The following is a 13,616-nucleotide window of genomic DNA, read 5'->3' on the forward strand; positions in this document are numbered from 1 at the left end:
CACCAAATATTATTCTTCTCTTAATTTTCCCAAGCATTACAACCTCTAAATGCTATTCTTGGTTCACAGACGTATAAAAACAGGCAAGGGCTGTATCTGAATTTCGAGCTGAGGTTAGCCAATCCCTGCTCTAGAATATCACCGTGGTTGGTGTAGCAGAAATGTCTCAAGCTTTGGCTTCAGACAAACTGGATTCCAATCTACTAGTTTAGAGAGACAAGGATGGGAACCCCAGCTCACATGATCATTGTGAGAATTAAATGGTTGACACAGGTAAGCACAGAGCAAAGTGCCCAGCCGAGAGGATGGAAATAAAACAGGACTCTGCTGTGTCCATGCACCGCCCGACCTTGCAAGAAGCACAGGTCCAATGAAAGGTGTCTTCTAACACATTCCTACCAGCCACTTTGAATGCCTCTGGCTTCCTCTGTGCCTCAGTGTGACCTTCACACAGTCTTAGAGCACAGATGCCAATGAGGACCTATCACACCTGGGTGAGCCTAAGGCTGTCATCCCAGGGAACACGGCCCGGTGTCCCCAGGCCCAGAAGCCCCAGTCCTCACCTCACTGTGATTGTCCAAGCTCTGGTGCTGCTCCTTCAGCTGGTTGAACTGGGCCTGCAGGTGGCACAGCTGCAGCTGCGAGTAGTGCAGTGAGTTTTCCAACTTCCTGATGTCGGTGTTCAGCTCCTCGCGGTCCCCCTTCCACAGATGGTGCAGGAAATTGGCCCTGGGGGTGCAGAGCCATTGGGTCAGGGCTGAGGAGCAATGCCAGGCTCTTTCCCAGCTGTGCAACCTTAATCAAACCCTCAACCTCTGGGCCTTTGTTTTTCTTATGTGTAAATGAGGGGTTGAACAAAACCAGCAGTTTCCAAACTGTGTCCATTGGGGTTCTATGAGGCTCCCCCAGGCACCCCACTTTGGGCTGGGTGAGACAGAACAGGCGGGCTCAAACACTGCTTCAACAAAGCCTCAGTGTTAAAATCTTTTCTATTTAAGTCTTTGGCATATCTGCCTGCTTGGATAAAATAGTTCTTCTATTAAAACACTTATAAAAAACATTGAATCAAAATAGTTTTGTTCTAAAACTCTATGTTTATGCCCAGCTCCTCTCTCTGATTCCAAGCCCCTTTCTAATTTTAAATCCTGAAATAAATAAAATATTTATTGTGGTATTATGTAAATACACTGAAATTATTATCATCAGTATCATTACCAACTGGGTGTCCTGGGGCAAGATTTATATCAAAAAGCTGAAATTACAAGAGGCTCGTGGTCTCAATTTGAACACAGATGTGTTCTGTTTGGCCCACACATGTTTTTAAAAAATTAATTAGTTTGTCAACACTGAAAAAATTTAAAGTTTCACTTTAACATTCAGATATCTAGCTTCTCGCAAGAAAAAAGCATAAACAAAAGGTGACCTGGCAGCCCTGGGCCTGCTTCCTGGCTGACAGCCTTCAGGGTGAGCTCTCTGGGTCAGTCTGGTCTGTGGCTGAGGTTCCTTCCCCACGTGCTTCTCCTCCTGGCCACTGGGGGCACCGCAGTGAGTAGCCCCCACTACATGTTAAGGCTGTGGGCCTCAGGGTCAGTTTGGCTCAGTGGTTAGAGCACTGGTCCCTTGGACTGAAGAGTCTTGGATTTGATTGCTTGTCAAGGGCAGGAACCTGGGTTGCAGGTTCAATCAATCCCTGGCCCTGGTTGGAGTCCTGTGGGAGGCAACCAATCAATGTGTCTCTCTCACCTCTCTCTCTCTCTCTCTCTCTCTCTCTCTCTCTCCTTCCCTTCCACTCTGTCTAAAACTCAATAGAAAAATATATTAACAGCAACAAAAACAAGGCTGTGGAAGGACTCGGCTTCCTGATCATGCCTTTGGGTTAAGACCAGACCTGGAGTCAATCCTGACTGTGCCACCAACTAGGAGACTGACTTGAACAAGTTATTTAATCTCTGTGCGTTTCCTCATCTGTTATTTATTTATTTTTTAAAAGGATAATAAGGGCTTGGTCAATTCTCATTACTCATGGTGTGATGTTCTATCAAGTCACCGTGAACAACAATTTTGTGTACACTGAAACTCTTCCCAAAGGTTCCTGTGAGTCTCTGGCTGCATTTCTGTCAACTGATGAAGACATCAAGACACCATATGCAACATCCTCAAAGCCAACAGCACCACAGCTCGTGCCTCAATGAACCTCATTGACTGCACTTGTATCCCAGTGAGGTCCAGTGCACCCCTGCCCTGGAAACAGTGGACCATACTTCAGCCCTCCATTGAGTGGCCATTTCAAACAGCAAAACTGCCACCAAAAGCACACATTTAGAAAGCAAACCATGGTACTAATTATCCATGAGAACACGCTGGTTTGCAGTAGGAGTGCTGAAACTAGGCAGGAGTCAAAGGATGTGTTCATCCTCAGCTGCAAACGTGCACATCAGTTCCTCCAGTATCTCACACTCGGCACGTCCATGAAGGGCCACAGGTACCACTGGGTTTACAAGTATACTCAGAAAGTAGGTGAGCTCGCAAATAGGGAATGCATGGATGATGAGAATGGCCTGTATCACCTTCACGGGGTCACTGGTGTTAGAGGCAGAAGGTGCCCTTCCCTGATACAATCCCCATCACAGGTGTGGGAGGTGAGGTTACCCAAATGCAGACAATGTGCTGCCCCAGGTGACACTAGTGTTTCCATCCCAGCAGCTAACTGGAGTCCCTTTTACCGAAGTACCAGCAGGTGTTACCATGACAGGCTTTGTAAAAATACACTGTTACCAGGGGACTCACTTGAGCTTAGCTCTGCAGGTGATAAATGACTTGGTCTGAATGAAATCCCAGCACATGCTGCTGCCTGGGGGCGGTGGTGGTTACCTGTCTAGCTCATCCCGCAGCCTCTGGTTTTCACTCTCGGCAATGGCATCTGTTCTCTGCTCCTGCTGCTGAGCCCCACACTCAGTGTTCAAGACCGTCTCCATCTCCCCCTGCTCCACCTGAGGCTTCAGCACGTCCTTGTGCCTGTTGGAGGGAAACACACCCACTAGGAACACACAGCCCACAGACTGCAGAGCTGAGGGGACTGGCAGGGAGCAGGGCTGCACAGCAGACAAGAGGGAGAATGGCAGCTGGGATAAAGGTTGGGCCAGCTCTGGGGGGAGGGGTTCTCCACCTGTCCTGAATCTGAGTCCTCCTCCCACTTGACTTGTCTCCAGGGGCCCATCCAGTCCCTGTGAAAGCAGCTTCCTCTGTTAGCTTGCTGGGGACAACATGACTGCTTTCTGAACCCCACGCCCTTCTAACAGAAACCACAAAATATACTGCTGACTCCACCACACATGACGGCTGCTCCCCCACACGGAGGACTGGGTAGCCCTCTCCCTCAGCTTGGGAGCATGAGGCCCCTGTTCTGAGTCAGGCCATGTGGGGGGTCAGAGGCTTGCCTGGTGGGGCCCAAGCAGCTGCCAGGGACAAGCTGCACACACTCATGTACACACATGCACACATGCATGCACATATATGCACACAGCCTACTCCTCAAAACACCCCACAGAGCCCTTACCCTACCCTGCAACTTCCCCCTCAACTTGCGATTTTATTTTCTTTTAAAAAAATCTTGTTTATTTTTATTTATTGATTTTAGAGAGAGAGATGAAAGGAGGGAGAGAGAGAGAAACATTGAGTTGTTTTTCCACTTATTTATCCATTTATTGGTTGATGTGCCCTAACCAGGATCAACCCTCAACCATGGTGTATGGGGACAGCGCTCTCACCAACGGAGCCACCCAGCCAGGGCTGGGCTTTTGTATTCTTCCTGTCTCAATCTTCACAGGGCAGAGCACAGAGGGAGTCTCTGACCAGCCCCAGGTTGTCTTCCCGCCTGCTGGACCCTTCTGTGTTCAGGGCTGACTTGGGAGCTTTCCCAAGGTCAAGGTACCTGAGTCATCACCTTTTAATCTTCCCCATTTCAAGCAAATCCCTTTCCAGGGCCCTTCCTGAGTTTTCCACACTCAAAGAGTCTGACAGAGACCAGCCAGCAGTCCAGGGTTTCCAGCCTGTGTCTGCAGCCCTCCACCCACCCCACCCACCCCACCCACCCCCTTCAGGTGTCCTTGTACCATCTGTCTGGAGCCAAGACTTGTGGGGACTCACACTCAAAAACCTACTCAGTTGGCTGTTTGAGGACAAACATTCTTGTGGCCTTTAGCCCTGGGGCATCAACTTGGAACCTGGGGGTGGGGCTCTGCCTGGCACCAGGGCAGCCATCTTTCTCATCCAGGCTAATAATTCTGGAAATTCTCATCCAGATTTCACAAACTAGGGCCATGGACCATTAGGGTCCCTGACTGCTGCTTTCCTCTTGTGTCTTGGAAAAGCACACGGATCCAACCAGGTGCGACGCCCAGATGCAGGGCAGACACTGTGTGGGTCTCCCTCCCACGGAGTCCCTGGCAGGAGGCTGACACTCAGTAAAGGGTTAGGGAACGAGTGAGTGTCTGAGTGTCACATTAAATGGATAGTGAGCCCCCATCCCTGTGTCCCAGCTCTTACACCTCCAAACCTGCAGCCCTGTTGCAGACAGACCAAGGGGCCTCGGGCTATCTGTTCAACCAGAAGACACCACAGAGAAACACTATAGGTCTGCCTGTTCTATGGAGCATGGAGCTGCAGACAAAACAATGAACTGGTCCTCAGAGCCAGTGAGATTCCACCTGCACAAGCCCTCCCCACCCGGACAGGCATGACAAATATCATGACACTTATAATACAGAGAATACGACATTACAGATAAGACCTGTAAGTGCCTGGGGAGAGCGGGCACCAGGCTAGTTTCACGGTGTGTGAACACTTTGGGCTCCACATCATTAGTGAGTTGGGTGCCTTCCCCCCACATCTTGATCCAGTGCCAGGTGGACGGTAGATGACTCTCCAAGGTCACCTGAATACAGGATGGGTGCGGGAGGAGGAAGAGATGGAAATGCCAACAGGCAGAGAATGCTCGCTTTGGCTGGAAGGAACAGAGAGTCTAATAGGAGCAGATGTCTCAGCACCCCTCAAAGATGGGGATCTGGGTGAATAAGGGGGATGGAAGGCTCTGGACAGTCCCTCGGAAGCACTGGGTGAATGAATCAGTGAAGGTCATCACCCCGATCCCACGGCATCATCAGATTCTCTCACCAGGCTTTGTTGGCTCAACGACCTCCCTAAATCCCTGTGATGGAAACTCCCTGCAAATCATCTGCTCCTGCTAAAGACCCAGTGTTTGCTCAGCATGTTCCTAAGGTAGGGTGAAGGAAATACTGTCAGCAGGGACATCTCACAAGCACAGGAAGTGGACAACAGCTTCTCCTGTGCTCCTCCAAGTGTTGGGGAGCCTCTCTTTAGATGTATCTCTTCCTCCCTGCCCTGCATTGGAGTCTCGTGCACATCACACCTCCCCAGGCTCTGGATCCTGCTGCTCCTGCCCAGGAACCTGGAGCCATCAGGAATCTGCCAGGGCAGGAGCTCAGGACATGTTGGCTGACAACATGCACACAAAGCCTAGTTTGTCAAGAGCGCAAAGTTAAGATTTATACATTTCAAATACCACAAGATCTCACTTATTTGTGGAGTATAATAAACAAAATAAGCTGATGAACAAAATAGATCCAGAGACATGGAAGTAGAACAGACTGACAAACCTCTGACGACGAGGGGGTGGGAGGGCACAAAGAGATAAACCAAAGAACGTACATGCATGTATGCATAGCCCATGCACACAGACTATAGTACTGTGAAGGTGGTGGTGGGGGGTACTGAAGCGGGGAGGAGGTGTCAATGGGGTCAAAAGGAGAAACATCTGTAATAAAACTAAATAAATGAATGAAAAAGAAAAATAAAAGATTTCTGCATTTCAATGTACATCAACTTTACCTTTAAAAAAGGAGTCTGCATGGACAGTAGGAGGTACAGGTGCAATGGGAACGGCAGAGTGTGGATAAGTGCAGACGCCTGGGATGAAACACGGGCTTTCACTATACTATTGTGTATATTTCTATGTATCCAAAAGGTTTCCAAATTTCAGAAAAGAGAAAAGGAGTCTAGACTTTGACCGGGAAAGAAAGGCCTGGGAAGCTAGGGAAGGAACATCACTGTCAGTCCAAAGCTGTGGTGAACCTCCCCATCCTGTGCTTGGATTGGAGAGAAAAAGAAGCAGAGTAGGAATGCCCAAGGGAACAGGAACCCCAGTGGTGACAGGTGGTTTCCCTGCGCTGGGATTTGCATGCAGGCCATGCTCCCTTGGGGACTCTCCTGCCCCTCAGTCTTGGCTGCATAAACTCCACAGCCGTGAGGGTGACTGGATTTACTTCTCACTGTGGAACAGTGGGTCCAAAGAAAACACAAAGGGCCAGAATGAAGGGGGGACAGGAGCCCGGGGTGGCCACCCAGTCACCCTGCCAGCCTCCTGCACCAGGGAACAAGGCACACATGGGACGTGGGTGAGAGCATCAAGCCTGCAGACCCCGTGGGGAGGGGTGCTCACGCGTTGCTGTGGCTGCTATTGTCCTGCAGCGGCAGCTCCTGGCGGCGGCCCCTCGTCTCCAACTCCTGGCTCAGTTTGTCCAGCTTAGTGTTCAGCTGCTCGCTCTTCACCTTCTCCAGCACCAGGTCCTGCAGGGACGGGGTGGGAATAAATGTGGGCCCGGTGTCCAGCAGAAATGGCAGGGAGGGCTGGGCACAGGCCCTTCTCAAGGATGAACAACTGTCTTCCCAAGTTATGGCTAAATCAGGTGTCGTGAGGGCTGGGCAGGCGTTTCCATGAGGACAGGTGAACCTCAAGGACATCTTCCAAGGAGAAGGGGTGACCACGCTCTCCCAGCCCTGTGCCAATGACCAGGCCATGCAACCGTGTGCCAGGATGGATCCAGTGAGCTCCAAACACATGATACATGGGTTGGAAGTACTGTTCTGCTGACCTTTAAGTAGTAGGTTCAAAATTTTCCTTTTCAAGCAAGTAACATAACTAAATGTATGTTGCAAAGAATTTGGAACAAAAAGGATAAAAAGGAGAAGGATTCCTTTTTAAATCCTGATTTTGTTTAGTTGTCCAAGTGGGTGCTGCTCTCATTGAGCTGGTGGACTCAGCCTGTCCACCTCCACTCCCGCGCCTCTTTGTGGGTCTGCATCCGGCGGCTCCCATGCTCTGCCTGGTGTCCAGCTGTTTGCACTGGGACAGAGAACGGTGCTCACCAGACATGCCACCTGCAGATCCCAGCCACCCTGGGGTTGGGTACAGCCAAGCGGACCAGGTCTAGCCTGTGGGCTGGGAGTGGAGATGGGATGTGTCACTTCCCAGCTGCCGCTCATGAGAGCTGCTGTGTGACCTTCCAGCGGCCTTTCCCCTGTCATGGCAACTGCCCAAACCTTGTGTTGAGATGGTGGAGCCCTAAGATCAAAGCAGCTGGGTCACAGTCCAGATGACAGGCTCCCAAGAGAGTCACCTGGACTCTGGTGGGTGAGAAGTCAGCCGTGATGTGGTCATCCACTGCGACCCTGGGGTTGTCTGTCACTGCAGCACACACTGCCCCAGGCCTACAGAGGCGGGGACTGCGGGTCCACAGCACACGCCTCTGCCTGCACTGCCTGTCCTCTGGTGGACATGGAGCCCTGTGTTCCCCTCATCTCTGTCCTCTTCTGCCTCTGTGCACAGCTGGAACACACTTCCCGCCTCCCTCGTGGCTAAGATCAGAGGTGGCACTGAGTTCTGCCCTGTGAAATGTGGCTTTTCTCACTCATTCTCTCTCTCACCTGCTGTCCACATGCCAAAGAGCCCAAAGAGGGCTCCACTGGGGCATGGCCAAGCCACTGGGTGGAAGAAACCAGCTGCCTGAGTCCCTGTACGAAGGCCACCTGGGAGCAGCCACACTGAGCTCCTGCACACCTGAGGCTCAACTTCTGTGTGGGACTGTTCAGATGAATCATTCACTAGAGCAGCTGTTCCCTCGGACGTGCTGCAGAAATGCCCTGATGGCCCAGGCAGAAGTCCCAGTGAAACACGGAACACGTCTTTTATCTAGAAACTGCAAGACGTTCATACCCTTTTGTCCCATAATTACACTTCTAGGGATGATCCTAAGAATAAAGATACACATGTGCAAGGATGTCCAACATTATTTAAAATGGTAAAAAAATTGGAAACAACCTAAATGCCAAAAAAAGAATTACAGTAAGTCTATAGAATTAATATCAGTCACCCATTAAAAATTATGGGTCATGATTACATGGCTTAAAGCCTATGTAATGTAATGAGAAAAGGTGCAATAACTACAAAACACATAGGGTCAAGATGCAGAGAGGAGGGTGTCGTGTGTGTGTGTGTGTGTGTGTGTGTGTGTGTGTGTGGGGACATGCAGGCATGGCAGTGGTTGTCTCTGGGCAGTAAGTGAACAGCTGGCTATCACTTAGTTCTTCGTACCTTCCAGCAGTACCCTGTTTAGAACCAGGAAAAACATTTCAGGAGGACACACAGTCCCACTTCTATTTCAGAGCACCCCCTACAGCACGCCCCTGCCGCTCTGGACAAAGACATCAACCCTACCATTTTCCTCGGTAAGTGGGGGGTTGCCTGCACCCAGCTCACCACTCTCAGGGTCCTCAGCCTCTTCATGTGAGTGGTGACTTCCTTGGTGAAGTGTCTGTTGTTCTTCTCCAGCTCCTTAAGCTCGGTGGCCACATCCTTGCAGTGCGCCATCTCCTGGTCCAGAGCTATGGACAGCTTGGCGGCTCTATCATCCAGGATCGCATCCTCCAGCTCCACCTGCTGCTGTGGCTGCTTCCCCGCCTCTTCCAGCAGCTTCTTGTCTTTCTCCAGCCAGGCCACCTCCAGCGCCAGGGCCTTGTTGTCCTCGGAGCACTCTAGCTGCTTGTTGGCCAGCTGCTGGGCCTCCAGGTCCTGTTGCTGGGCCAGGTTTTCTGCCTGCAGCTCCCGGAGCTCTTGCTGCAGGGCCTGTGCCTTTTGGCTGCTGCTGTCCAGAGTCTGCCGCAGCTGCATATTCTCAGCACTCACGCTCTGGGGGCTGAGCTCCAGGCTCTCCCACTTCCTGCTCAGGGCCTTCAGGTCCTCCTCCTCCTGCTCAAGCTCCTGGTTCTGCATCTCAATCTGAGCCATATTGGCCCTTGTGATGCTCATGGTCTTCACCATCCTGCGCAGCTTTAGGTTGTCCTGCTCCAGCCCCTCGAGCTGCACTGACATGATCTGCAGGGTGTCCACAGACTTGGACAGCTCCTGGTTCTTCAGCCTGAGGTCCTGGTTCTCACGCTCCAGAGCATCCATATTCTCGGTGGTCGTCATTGTCAGGGAGGAGAACTCCTGGGCCAGCTTCTTGTTCTCCTTCTCCAGCCGCAGTGCAGCTTCTTCTCCAGCTCCTCTACTTGTTTCACCCTCTCCTGCATCTGCTCCATGTCCCGCTGCAGGCTCTGCTTCTCAAACTCCAGCTTGCTCAGTTTGCGGCTGGTGTCTGTAACTGTCAGCTGGAGGAGTTTGTTCTCTTCCTCAATGTCCTTTGTGTAGGCCTCACTGCCGCCCAGTGATGCCACCTGCAGCAACAGCATTGATTGATTGAGAAGGTCTTTTTCTTTTTCAAGAACCTGGATCTGCAGGAAAACATAATGGAAACGACATAGGCGGCTGCACAAATGCATTTCAGTGATTTGGGTAAGAACTGGGAGACTAAAGTGCAGGTCTGGAAAGAGTGTGCCACTGGGTGCCCAGCAGAAGTCCTGATGATTCCCAGAGGCCTGATATAGACACAAGGAGACCCAGTTCAAGTCCAAATACATTCATAGCAGCCGGGATGATCTAGAAACAAACCACATCTCCTCTTACTTAAACAATGAAAGTGCCCTGGCTGGTTAGGCTCAGTGTGAGAGCATGAGCCCACGAACTGAAGAGTTGCAGATTCTACTCCAGATCAAGGGCATGTACCTGGGTTGCAGGTTTGATCCCCAGCCCTAGTCAGGGCTGTGAGGGAGGCAACCAGTCATTGTGTTTCTCTCACATCAATGTTTTTCTCTCTTTCTCTCTCCTTCCCTCCCTCTCTCCCACTCTGTCCAATAAATCAATGGAACAGTATTCTTGGGTGAGGATGAAAGAAGTGACAATAAAACAAAACAATGAAAGGACTCCCTTGGTGCTTTCTGTCCTGGTCTTCAGGAAGCTCTCTGCCCGTGCAGACACCGCAGGTGATCTTCCCTCCACCTTCAGGACTCACCATCCTCACCCCTCCTGCAGCCTCACTGGCCCCTTGTCATCCTCCCGGGATCAGCATGAGAGCCAGCCCCTCAGAGAAGCTGCACCGTGATTCCAAATGCCCTGCACCTCGCAGGACTTTGGGCCTAAGTTTATTCCCCCAAGAGTACACATCTGAAGTCCCCTGTCATTCTGCCTTCTGCACTGTGAGCCACATCAGGGTGGGGCCCTGCCTGTCTTTCCACTACACACAGCACCATCCCAACCCCTTGTTTTTGCTCTACTAGACATGCTCAAAACACAAGTACTTGACACCCAGCCTCCCTTGCAGCTCGGGGTAGTCATGTGTTGAGCTTGGCCAAAGAGATGGGGAGGCCTTCCCTTTGCCCCTTCACTCTCCACTTTCTTCCGGTCCATTTTTTGGAAGGTACAACAGCCACTGCCAAGACTGGTCGAGCAGGAAGAGACCAGCCTGGCTCCTGGGTGGTGTCACTGAGCCACTGCCCCAGCACTGGACTGCATACCCTGGGACTTACTGTAGTTGAGGAAAATCAACCCTGGGGTTTGCCAGGTCCTCAGCATGATGCTGGACATTTGGAGCATGACCATCCTTTGTCCTGCGGGGCTGCCTGTGTGCTGCAGGACACTGAGCAGCATCCCTGGTCTCTACCCACCACCACCAGGATCACCTCCTCTCTCCTCCCCCAAGTCATGACAATCAAACACAAATCACCAGTGTCCCTGGGAGGTGAAATCTGTCCCCAAACCCCAACTGTGGTTCAGAATTGCTGGCCTGAGCTACAGCTGAGCGAGAAAACTGGTAACCCACGTATCCCTACTAATCAATGGCCAGGACACGGCCAGGACCCTGGACTATTCCTCTTGTGGGCAGGGCTTCCAGGGCAGGAACTGGCTCTGGAGGGCCTACCTGCCTCATGCTGTCCGCTCTCAGCATCTGCATGTCAGAGCGCATCTCTTCTTTTTCTTCGAATAGCTCCTCACTGAAGCTCTGGAGATCATTGATGGTCTGCTTTTCACCCTCGAGCTCATGCTGCAACTTTTCAATCTGCAGAGCCCGAGACCCAGCCCATATAAAAGTCAGTTTTGCCAGCAAACTATGTTTTAAAGCAAACCCAAAACTGTCAGCCCCATAGAAAATTTCAACAGGACTTTTCTCCGGAAAACCTTCTTCCCGCCCACTTCTTGGGGAGGTGCAACAGCCACTGCTGAGACTGGCTGAGCAGGAAGCGGGGAGCCTGGCTCCTGGGTGGCCTCTGTGAGCTGCTGTCCCTGTCCAGGTCTTGTTCTGCAGTGACCTCCCCACGCCCGTCTCACCACTGACTCAGCCCACAGAGTGCAATGCCAGCTCAGGGCAGAGAAAGGGCATGTGGCTCCCCACTCCTCACCCTCCTGCTTCCATCTTTGGCCCTGTCTACTATCCGGAGGGTCAGGCCACATTCCCCGGGCCCAGCAGCCACCACTGCTGGATTCCCTGCAGGGACATCACCAGGTTGGTGACATTCCTACTCATCCATCTGTTCAGAGTGGTCTCTGCTATGTCTCTCCTTCCTCTCATCCCCTAAGTAAGTGCCTCCCCAAGGCCTGTCCTCTTTCCCCACATGGCTCCCCCTCCACCCCCACAGCCCCTGTGAGCATGCCAGAGTCTCTGACCTACTGGGTCTGCGCTGGGGCCCAAGACTCTGCATGCTTGACCTGTGATCCTGATGCCGCTGGTTCAGGACACTGGCTCTGAACTCAACAGTGGGTCTCCAAGGCGAAGTTCAGATGGTGCTGAAGCTTCTAAAGACCTTGAACCTCAGGCACCAAGTAGCACCTCTGGGCGTGGTATCTGTGATGTCCGGCGACCCAGAGAGCAGCCAGGACCCAGACCCGCCTCTATACACCTGTCTGGGGCGTGGCCTGGCACAGGTGGTTTACCCAAGTCCCAGAGGGTTTGCTGCTCTAACACCAGCTCTGCCCACTTCTCTGGGGTGAGGGCCACCCTGCATTTACCCCAAGCTGTGGGTGCTGTACAAGGCTCCTCTGGAGGAAGCAGCCGGGCAAGCTTTCTCCCCATGAGGGGGAGGGCCGGGCACATTCCTGTTCTCACATCACCCTGTCAGCACACCAGGCCCTGCTCCAACATGAGGACATGAGGATGGGGGAGCCTCACCTAGCCTGTGCCAAGAGCAAAATGCGCTACAACCTACCATGTGTCTGAGTCTTTCTCAAAAGTGAGAACAGCTTTCATATCCTTCCTTATCACTGCCCCACTTCCTAGCACGCGGTCTGAGCTCATGAGGAAACCAGGCATCTCCCCGATGGCAGTGCCTATGCCTGAGAGAGTGGCCCTGAGGAGGAGGCACTGAGCAGTTGTCCTCAACCACCATTCAGAGAAGGGCCCGGGGCTCAGAGAGTCCAGGGACTTGCCTGAAGCCCACAGTGGGGACGTGGCAGAGCTCAGATGCACAGCGGTAGGCCGACCCCAGCCCTGCTCACTCTGTGGGGGCCTGTGGTGTGTGCCCCAACCCCCGTCTTGCACCCCATCCTTACTGTTAATACTTACCACCACGGCTCCTTTCCTCCCAGAGAAAGAAGTGTTATTCCAACCTTTGCACTTCTGATTGAAGCTTGAAGACAGGACTGCCCCCTGCCCCACCCACCACTGCTGGTTGCCCCCATGTTTCTCCTTGTCCACTTCTTGCTGTGGGACTGGCGTCTCTACGCCTGTCCATCCCTGAAGGACCTCGATTTTCTTAGAAAGAGCTCGCTGGGCTGAGATGTGAGCTGTCTCAGAGGGTTTCCTGTTCTCCCCCAAGTACCAGGCTCAGGTCGAGGGCTCATGTGGTGAGGATCCAGGACCTCAGAGCACACATGTGCCAGGACCTGCCTCAGCCCCTGCATCCCAGAGTGGCCACGTTGTCTGGATGGGTCAGTGTTGGGCCATGTCCCTGTAGCACTCAGCCATGGTTGAGACACACCATCCATTTGATGTTAGGGAGGACTCGTGACATGCCAGGGTCAGGGATGATCACAGTACCAGCCCTGCTGGGTCAGCATAGATGCATCCAGGAAGGAGCAGCGCTCTGGCGAGCAGAAAAGCTGTAGTCCCAGGACGCCTGGACCACACACAGGACAGCTCTGGTCTGGGAACTGCAGCACCACCCTATTCCCAGGGCCTCTGAGTCCAGACATGCCTCCCAGGGCTGGGGCAGGACGGCCATGGTGTCCTCCCAGGGAACCGGTGCACAGAGGAGGCAGGAGTGGGACCCGAGACACAGGGGGCTGAGTCATGCTGGAGAGGCGGGCACACTGCCAGTCCTGTCTGTGCTGAAGAGGGACAGGAGAGGATCCAAGGGCAGGAGAAGGGTCATCAGTCATGTCTGAGGCCCTG

The 13,616-nt window shown here is 52.6% G+C and overlaps 1 protein-coding gene across 1 annotated transcript; it reads right to left on the reverse strand.

The window, feature by feature from the left end:
• Positions 1 to 446: 446 nt before the first annotated feature.
• Positions 447 to 12,536, reverse strand: LOC118619616 (protein Daple-like). Its single transcript, XM_036246306.1, has 8 exons — positions 12,433 to 12,536; positions 11,151 to 11,337; positions 9,474 to 9,627; positions 8,615 to 9,426; positions 6,518 to 6,645; positions 2,872 to 3,015; positions 564 to 729; positions 447 to 455 (listed from the first exon to the last, which is right to left on the reverse strand). Exons 1-8 carry the CDS (start codon positions 12,534 to 12,536, stop codon positions 447 to 449), a joined length of 1,704 nt encoding a protein of 567 aa, XP_036102199.1.
• Between the last annotated feature and the right edge of the window lie 1,080 nt (positions 12,537 to 13,616).

This window comes from Molossus molossus, unplaced genomic scaffold, assembly GCF_014108415.1.
Source record: "Molossus molossus isolate mMolMol1 unplaced genomic scaffold, mMolMol1.p scaffold_m16_p_7, whole genome shotgun sequence".
Taxonomy (NCBI): domain Eukaryota; kingdom Metazoa; phylum Chordata; class Mammalia; order Chiroptera; family Molossidae; genus Molossus; species Molossus molossus.